We start from the raw sequence: 10,000 nt of genomic DNA on the forward strand, positions 1-10,000 counted from the left end.
CAGCAAAGGAAATCGAGACAAAAAAAGAAAAGAAGGAAAACGAGGCAGAAAATTTAGCCAAAGAAAACGAGACAAAAACATCAGTGAAAGAAAACGGGAAAGAAAATTTATCTAAAGAAAACGTGGTGAAAGAAAACGTGCCAGACAACTTAGGCAAAGAAAACGAAACAGAGACACAATTGAAAGAAAACGAATCAGAGATATTAGTGAAAGAAAACGGGACCGAAATGAAGACGATAACTGAGTCATATGTGGACACGGGAGTCAATGGGACACGGAGACTCATGACCCAAGAGGAATATCTGAGGGTGAAGGTAAGCGGATGTACTTTGTTTAAGAATAGATAGGTAGACAGGGGGAGGGAAGGAAAAATGGGGAGTTTGAGAGAGAGAGAGAGAGAGAGAGAGAGAGAGAGAGAGAGAGAGAGAGAGAGAGAGAGAGAGAGAGAGAGAGAGAGAGAGAGAAGGGGGGGGGGACGGTAATATGGATAGACTGACAGTAAGAATGAAAGAGAAGGATGGGAGAGAGAGGGAGAGGGAGAAGAGAAAGAGAAAGATACAGGCAGTTAAAAAAAAAAGATATATGTACACGCACAGCCTTCAGGTGTAATCCACAGGTGTCACAAGCGCCCATAGGAATAAAGTTTAGACGAGGTAGGCAAGAGGTCACAACTTTCGGAATTCCTTTGTATGTGGCAATTTTTTTTGTCGTATAAACAACCCGACGCATTAAGGACATACACCCAGGCATCGCCAACCGGAAGTGCTGAGTTGACCTGGCAGGAAGTGGAAAAGTTAATTGAACTTTACCACGGGAAAATGGCAACGAAAACGTGGAACGAACATTGGTATAAGAACACGGAACAAACTATAATAAAAAAAATGGGACAAAAATATTTGTAAAAGAAAACGGGACGAACTATAATTAAAAAAAAAACGGGACAAAAACATTAGTAAGAGAAACCGAGACAAACTTTAATACAAAAATGGGACAAAAAATAGTAAAGAAAACGGGACAAAAACAAGAAACGAAGAAACCGTGGCATAAACATTAGTAAAGTAGAACGAGACAAACATTAGTAAAATAGAACGAGGCATAGAAAAAAATGAGGATTAAACGTTAGCAAACTAAAATAAGACATAAACATAAGTAAAATAAAACAAGACAAACATTAGTAAAATAAAACGAGACAAACATTAATAATACACAAGGTATAAACATGAATAAAAGAAAACGAGGTATCCAGTTTTAGGACCCGACAGATACCTTATATGAAATAAAAGAATAGGGTGGTAGATGTTTGGCGAGATGTTTAGTCTACAGAAGGATGTGTAGTCAGCCATGTTTGCTAATACTTTCTCCCTGCTAAGGTGATCCGAATCCTCTCAAAAGCCCACATTAATTAGTCGTCAGATATCTAATGCAGTTTTAGAACTTAAGAACATAATGACTTATATAATCATAGTCACTTTTTCTTGTATTAAACACAGGCAATGTACTTCAAAATATTCAACGGGAATTTGATAATAAAAAAGACAAAAGTTAAAATGAATAGTTTTATCTTACAAAGCACAGACATTATACCCCCCCCCAAAAAAATAATAAAATAATAATAAAAAAATGATAATAATAATCTAAGAACCTTCTAGAATCAAACAATAATAAATTGACAAAAGTAATAACCGCTAATTTAATTCTACAGAGGACAGGTAACATACATCTACGACCCTATCAGAATTCTTTAGTCATCCCTTCACTACGAAACATTAACCTCAGTCCGGGGAAACCCTATCAGTATATGCCTTCTGTCATCCCTGGCATTATGCTGAAACATTAACCCTCAGGTCAGGGCAGGAACAGAGGAGCGATGAGCCAAGGAGATGCAGGGCGGGCGAAGGGTACGTGTGCAGAAACAGTACCCGGAGGAAAGGGAGGGAGAAGGAAGAGAGAAGAGAGAGAAGGAGGGAGAGAAGGAGGGAGAGAGAGAAGGAAGGAGAGAAGAAGAAGAGAGAAGGTAGGAAAGAGAGAAAGAAGGAGGAGAAAGAGATGAGAGAAAGAAGGAATGACAGAGAGAAGGAAGAGGTGAAGGCGAGGGAGAAGGAAGGAGAGAGAGAAGGAAGGAGAGAGAGAAGGAAGAACAGAGAATGAGAGAACAAGAGAAAGAGAATTAATGAAATAGAGATAGATAGATAGACAGATGATAGATAGATAGAGAGACGCAAACAGAGAGAGACAATAAAGAGCGAGACTGAGAGCGACTTAGATAGATAGAGATAGATAGATAGAGAGAGAATGAACTGGGCGCAGAGAAGCCACACGGATATGCATTCTGCTGAGGGTTTTTGCTTTGGCCAACCCCCCCCCCCCCACCCCCTCCCCCAAACCAGTTCTGGACTACATTCCGGTTGGGTTTGAGGGAGAAGAGAGGGGGAGGGGGAGGGGGAGGGGGTAAGTAGGAGGAGGGAGGGATGGAGACAGGGGTGGATGGATAAAGGGATAGATAAAGAGGGAGAGAGAGGAAAAGAGATAGACATATATAAATATAGAGATAGAGAGAGATAAATAGAGATAGATAGAGAGATAGACGAATAGATACATAGATAGAGAGAGAGAGAGAGAGAGAGAGAGAGAGAGAGAGAGAGAGAGAGAGAGAGAGAGAAGGTGAGGATAGAAGAAGGGAGAGAGGAAGAAAGAGAAAGAAACAGAAAAACAAGAAGTTTAACCTTCTCGCGAAAAAAAATCGAAATTCATTTATACGTTTGTTTAGCATCTCTCTATCTATCTATTTATCTATCTACCTTTCTTGTTCTCTTTTATTCCGATGAATGATAAGAAAATAAATGTTGGAAAAGACTCAAAATCGAAAAAGAAAGACCGAGACAGTCAGACGAACTGATAAAAACAGTTATCATGGTCATTATCTTTCTGATATTTTCATTATCATACTTATTATGGATGCTGTTATTATTAACATTATAGTCATTATTGTTATTATTATTATCACTATTATTATCATAATTGTTATCATTTGTATTAGTACTATTATCCTTATCCTTATCATTCCCATTGTTGTAAATATTATCATCATCATCATTATTGTCATTCTTATTTCATCATTATATTATTATCGTTATTATTATCATTATTATCATTATCATTATTCTTATTCTGATTATCATCATCACCACCGCGACCACCATCATCATCACCATCAACATTATCATCCTGATGTTCATCATCACCATCATCATTATCCTCATCATCCTCACCATCATCACCATCGCTACCACTGCCATCACCATCACCATCACTCACCACCATCGCCGCCATCACGACCAACGCCATTATTTTCGACCCGAACTTTCCTTTCTTTCCACCAGAAAATCCACCAAGACAGAATCTCGTTGGTGAAAGAGCGATGCGAGAAGTTTACCCCAACCGCCACCAGGGGACTAACGGCGCTGATCAACAGAGGGAGCCACTACAAGCTGGGCAACAAGCTGTTCCTTCCCCAGGATGTTGTCAACTCGAATTTCCAGATTGATGAGGTGAGTGGGAGGGGAGGGGGGGATGATAGGGGGAGAGGAGGGAGAGGGAAAAAGAGAGGGGGAGTGGGAGGGGAGGGAGAGAAGGAAGGAGGAAGGGAGAAGGAGGGAGGGAGAGAAGGGAAGGGATAGAGAGAGGGAAGGAGGGAAGAAGGGAAACAAGAAGAAGGGAGGGAAGGAGAGAGGATGAGAGAGAGAGAGAGAGAGAGAGAGAGAGAGAGAGAGAGAGAGAGAGAGAGAGAGAGGAGGAAAGGATAAAGAAGAGAGATAAAAGTGGATAGGAAGGAGGGAAGGAAGAAGGAAGATAGGAATCGAAGAAAGCAGGGATAGAGGAACGAAGGAAGGAGAGGGCAGATAGAGATAGGGAGGGGGTGAGGGAGGGGGGAAGGAGGGGGGAAGGAGGGGGGAAGGAGGGGGGGAAGGAGGGGGTGAGGGAGGGGGTGAGGGAGCGGGTGAGGGAGGGGGTGAAGGAGGAGGTGAAGGAGGGGGTGAGGGAGGGAGTGAGGGAGGGGATGAGGGAGTGAGTGAGGGAGGGGGCAGATAGGGGAGGCGGAAGGGGCATTCATGGGTTAGTTATTTAGGATTTAGGGAAGGAGGGAAATGTGAAATAGGATTTACAAGATTTATAAGGATTTAAGAAAAGCGGAGGAGAGGCTGAGAAGGACTAACGCAACGCGGGGAAAGGAAAGGATCAGAACGAGGATGGGGAGGATAGGTGAAAGGTAAAGGGAAGGAAGAGGGGGGATGGGAACTAGGGAGAAAGGGAACGAAGAAAGGCAATAAGAGGAGATGAAGAGAGGAGGGAAAAGAAAAATGACAGGAGTCTAGGCTAGCAAAGGAGGATAGATAAAACAACGAAAGACTGATAAAACGTCCATAAAATCACAATAATACTCTCCTTAACCCATTTCAACCAAAAAATAATAATAAAAAAAAATACATATTTCCTTTCAAAGTCATATCCCTTAGAATACGTTTTTTTCTCTCTCTCTTTTCTTTTCATTTCCAACTCCATTTCGCTTCGCAGAGACACCGCGTGACCTTCTGCTGGCAATACAAGGTCGGGTCGACAGCCTGGAATGCCATGTTCGCCTATCTGCTCAACCAGACGAGTGTTATCCAACGGAAGACTTTCTACGAGTGAGTTCTCATGCAAACTTTTTTATTGTATGGGGCCCAGTGAATAGTCATACATACGTACATGCACGGAAATATATACATATCTATCTGTCTACACATGCATATCCACCGGATATATTGATAGATAAATGTATGCATACCAGATGGATAGATAGATGGGTATTTATTTTTGTGTATATGCATGTGTATATTCACTGGGTCGGCCTCGTGCGATCTGAACAAACTGGCCTAGCATTTTATCCCAGGCCGGAAATTCCGTCTAGCGTGTAAAACAAATGGCGTGTAGTGATCTGTGGAAGTGACTGTCATGGCCGTGCAAACTTTGATAACTTTTATGGCGCGTACAAAACCCGAAAAATGCTGGTCGAGAGCTGTATTAAAATTTTATCCTGGGCTGCCATTCTGTATGCATACTAGAGACCTGGATTAAACTTTAGTGCGGGATTAACTTTCGTGGCGCGTGCAGAAGACGGTTCCTGTAATGGTATATAGTACAAACCCAATGCTTTTTATGATTTATTGCATATTTATGGGCATGGGATATTTTCAGAGAAAATGTTGCTGAGCACGAAATCAAGGCTAAAGAACACGAATCTTTACTTACCGCTCAGCTTGAAAACGGCGTGATAAAAAAAAAAAAAGTTTGCATGTTTTAAATGAGTATGATTTGCATTATTTATTCGTCTGTACGTCTTAGAGTGGATTTTGCTCCATTAGGCATCAACGCGCATGGTCAAACACATGCAGAAATACATGCACATAGAGGGATATGTACCAACGAACGAATAAGGACATAAATGAATATACAGTAAGTTTGTATGCTTTATTTCCGTGGTGAGAATGCACTGGAGTGAAGGAAAAAGATTATTCATTTCAGTGCTTCATTTTTACGCCGCAGCGGAAAGGCTGATTCATTATATATGTCACCTCTCCTCGAACTGCGTGTCTTTCAATCTAATTTTCTCCCTCTCTCCCTCCCTCCTTCTTTCCTCACCTCTCCTCTCTCATCTGTCTCTCTCTCACTCTCTCACTCTCTCTCTTTCTCTCTCTCTCTCTCTCTCTCTCTCTCTCTCTCTCTCTCTCTCTCTCTCTCTCTCTCTCTCTCTCTCTCTCTCTCTCTCTCTCTCTCTCTCTCTCTCTCTCTCTCTCTCTCTCTCCCTCCCTCCCTCCCTCCCTCCCTCTCTCTCTCCCTCTCCCCCCACTCTCAATAAAACAAAACAAAAAACATTTATAAATTGTGTTTAACAATTTTGCCTCGTGATTTTTCTTCATCTTTTTCCTCTCTCTCTCTTTCTTTTCTTTCTTTCTTTTCTTTTATTATTATTTCCACTTTGCATCTCTTCCTCTCTTCTTTCCTCTTTTTTTAATTCGTTCTTCGGAATTTGATCCTGCGGAGGTGCAAGAGCTCCCCAACGCTAAGTAAGACAAAAAAAAAATTGCATGATTTTATTCCTGAATACTTCTAAAAGTTTCTAATACTTTGAAATGCTCTGAAATTATTTAAGAATACTCCGCCATTGTTCTTCGGTAAGTTGATGTCTCAGACATTTTCCTGAATTGTTTCCGAAAAATCTAACTAAAAAATCTTACTAAATTGTTCCACGGAAAAAAAAGAAATCATTGGCAAGTCTCAATCCCCCCCCCAAAAAAAAAAAAATGTTTTCCAGAAAAAATCAGTTTATTGGAAAGTTTTATTAAAAAAAAAAATCCTAAATTATTCTCCTTGCCGCCCTTCCAGCATGCGCAAGATCATGACAGTGAAAACCATGAGAGAGTTTAAGAAGTCTATGGATTTCTACAAGTTCCTCATCGTTCGGGAGCCTCTGGAAAGACTCTTGTCGGCGTACAGGGACCGCATCGAAGACATCTCCCACCGCTCGTGGCAGAGAGACAACTACGTGCCTAAAATACTTAAGGTTACGAGACCCCATCTCAAGGTATGGGTTGCCGGTTGCAGGTTTTTTGCGAGTGTGTGTGGGGCGGGAGAGGGTTGTTTCATTTATTTATTTATCTATTTTGGTTTTCTTGCTTTCTCTTTTTTCGCTCTTTTTCGCTTTCTCTCTCTCTCTCTCTTTCTCTCTCTCTCTCTCTCTCTCTCTCTCTCTCTCTCTCTCTCTCTCTCTCTCTCTATATATATATATATATATATATATATATATATATATATATATATAATATATATATGTGTGTAGTGTATATTTATATATATATATCTATATATATTATATGTTAGTATGTATTATGTATTGTGTAATATATCTATATCTATCTATCTTCTCCCTATCTCATCGTCTATCTATCTATCTATCTCTATCTATCTATCTATCTATCTATCTATCTATCTATCTATCTATCTATCTATCTATATGAATGTATGTATGTGTATGTGTATGTATATGTGTATGTATATATATGTATATGTATATATGCATATGTATACATATACATATATATGCATATACACACACACACACACACACACACACACACACACACACACACACACACACACACACACACACACACACACACACACACACATATATATATATATATATATATATATATATATATATATATATATATAATACATATGCATACATACATATACATATATATGAAAAGGAAAACAACCACAATCAAAAAGGAAACGATTTCTCTTCTTATTGTGTCTGTTTTCCTTTTCGTCGTTATGTACACGTTACTGTATTTGATTTTCATATAAATATATATATATATATATATATATATATATATATATATATATATATATATATATATATATATATATATATATATATATATATATATATATATGTATTAAACATTCCCTAATATTTCTTTCGTCGGTTGATTATTCAAGTGTGTAAGCTCTCGCTCCCCTTCCCGTCATTAACGTTTCCTCACTTAACACCCTCATTCCACCCTCACATATTTTACTCATTCCCAAATCTTCATTCTCATTTAATCCCTCTCATTCTACCCTCATGTCAACACTTTTACTCCACCCTCACTCGCATGCTGATTCCACCCTCACTCGCATGCTGATTCCACCCTCACTCGCATGCTGATTCCACCCTCACTCGCATGCTGATTCCACCCTCACTCGCATGCTGATTCCACCCTCACTCGCATGCTGATTCCACCCTCGCGTCAACGCTCTCATCCCTTCACCCACTCATTCCGTCCCCAGAGCGCCGACATCAGAGTCAACGGGAGCCTCGTCGTCATCCCCACCTTCAGGGAGTTCGTGGAGTACCTGCTGGTGACGCCCATAGGGAACTACGACCCCCACTGGCGCCCTTACTGGAAGCACTGCGCCCCCTGCGTCGTCTCCTTCCAGGCCATCGGCAGGGCGGAGACGCAGGCGCAGGATATCCGCTTTATCCTGGAGGACTCCGGGTTGGCGAGGGAGATCGATAATACGGTGGGTGGTTTGTGGTGGTTGGGTGGTTTGGGGGGGTTGTGGGTGCATTTCGTGTGGTTGGGGTACGTTCCGTGCGGGTTCTGTGGTTGTGGGTGTGTTCCTGTGTGTTGTGGTTGTGTTTCATGGGTGTTTTCCGCGTGAGTTACGTAATTGTGCTTCGTGTAGGATGTGGCTGTGGGTGCGTTCGTGTGGGCTGTGTGGTTGGGCCTCGTGTAGTGCCTGATTCGTGTGGTTGTGGTTCGTATACCTGTGTGGGTTGTGGTGGCTATTCGTTCGGTTGTGTGGGTGCGCGGGTTGCACTGGAACCTGTCCTGTGCTTCTTGTGGTTGTGTTTCGTGCGAGTTGTTTGGGTGTAAACTTGTATTAATTTCTTGTTTTCCTGTTAAATTCACCGAAAGCTCTTAGGAACTATTTTCTCTTCTACTACTTTTTTATTTCTGTTTTTGTTTTTATCTATATTATTATTATTATTAATTATTATTATTATTATTATTATTTATTTATTTATTATTATTATATTATTATTATTATTATTATTTTATTTTATTTATGTAATAATATTTTAGCTTTTATACTACACATCCCCTTTTCTTATTTAGAATCCTTATTTATTTGGAGCGAACCAAAATATCTTTCAAGGCCTTTTTATTGACCATCTCTTCCTCTCCTTCAGGTCCTTGAGAAAAACGCCCACCACGGTCGAGGCAGCACCCACGACCTCCTTGTGTCTTACTCACGACACTCGCATTCACCGCTGAGAACGCCTCCTACGGGGTTACGAAGCGTACTTCATCTTCGGGTCGTACGACTCAGCCCTCTCGACGAACCCATCCTACAGGAACATCAGTTCCAGCAGGTTCTGCACGCTCTGTCCCAAGGTCTTGTTTTAAACAGATCGGTGGACGTGGCCGCGGTGTCGTTGCGAGGAACCTGACAGTGAACGATCAAGGTCTGACAAGGTCTGACAAGGTCTGGCAAGGTCCTTCTCCCATCTTCTATCGGCATAAGCTAAAGCCTGTCAGCATTTGGTAAGGTCTCGCAAGGTCTGCCATCGTCTCCATCACCGCATAAGGCATGTCAGAATTGGCAAGGCTTGGCAGTCTAGCAAGGACTTCGTGTCCCTTTTAACACCTACTAAGGCCGTCAAGATTGAAAAAGTCCAGCGTCATACCATGTGGTAAGGTCGCCAGGTCTACAAAGTTAAGGCAAACTGTTTGTTTACCATTTGCAAGTCACGTACCATTACCAATCTGTGTGTATTTTCTTATGGCCTTAAATCGGCTGTTGTTCCTCAGGGCAGGTACATAATTGACCTGGTTTGGAAAGACAATACCAAAGTCGGAGGAACCACAGGGGTCAATGGACGTGGAATTAAAAACGATCTTGTTGGATTACAATGATTAAAGATATTAAAGATTTTATAATTAAAGACTAAAGCGCGTAACATATACGACAAAAAGATAATGTTTGGTGAATATACACAAAAGATGAACTTTGAGAATCAAAATTTGACAATATACTAATGACAAAACCTCCAAAAACGACTTTCAACTTCAAATAATTCATTTCATTTTAATTTTATTCATTAAAGGTTGTGTATTCACTTGAACAGTCATTTCTCTTCATGGTAATTTTTCTAAAAGAAATATATTTACGATCTTATGATACATATAGCGTCACATGCAACCCCTGAAACCTGAAAACTAAAATATATATATATATATATATATATAATATATATATATATATATATATATATATATATATATATATATATATACATACAAATATTTGATTACATCACGATTGTGTGTGTGTCACTGTGTGTGTGATGTTGTTGTGTGTGTGTGGGGTGTGGTGTGCTGTGTCGTGTTGTGTAGTGCTGTCA

General features: G+C 40.4%; 1 protein-coding gene across 2 annotated transcripts in view; it reads left to right on the top strand.

Annotated features, from left to right (window-relative positions):
• Positions 1-9,648, top strand: part of LOC119568131 (carbohydrate sulfotransferase 9-like) — a 25,713-nt gene extending 16,065 nt beyond the window's left edge. For both annotated transcript variants that reach the window (XM_037916527.1, XM_037916528.1), the window contains 6 exons: positions 1-314; positions 3,381-3,548; positions 4,573-4,685; positions 6,424-6,622; positions 7,879-8,112; positions 8,786-9,648. The exon at positions 1-314 is cut by the window's left edge and continues 601 nt beyond it. In XM_037916527.1, coding sequence (XP_037772455.1) covers positions 1-314; positions 3,381-3,548; positions 4,573-4,685; positions 6,424-6,622; positions 7,879-8,112; positions 8,786-9,046 — 1,289 coding nt within the window. In that variant the 3' untranslated portion in view covers positions 9,047-9,648. The remainder of the gene's footprint in view (positions 315-3,380; positions 3,549-4,572; positions 4,686-6,423; positions 6,623-7,878; positions 8,113-8,785) is intronic.
• The last annotated feature ends 352 nt before the right edge of the window (positions 9,649-10,000 follow it).

This window comes from Penaeus monodon, chromosome 43 (assembly GCF_015228065.2).
Source record: "Penaeus monodon isolate SGIC_2016 chromosome 43, NSTDA_Pmon_1, whole genome shotgun sequence".
Taxonomy (NCBI): domain Eukaryota; kingdom Metazoa; phylum Arthropoda; class Malacostraca; order Decapoda; family Penaeidae; genus Penaeus; species Penaeus monodon.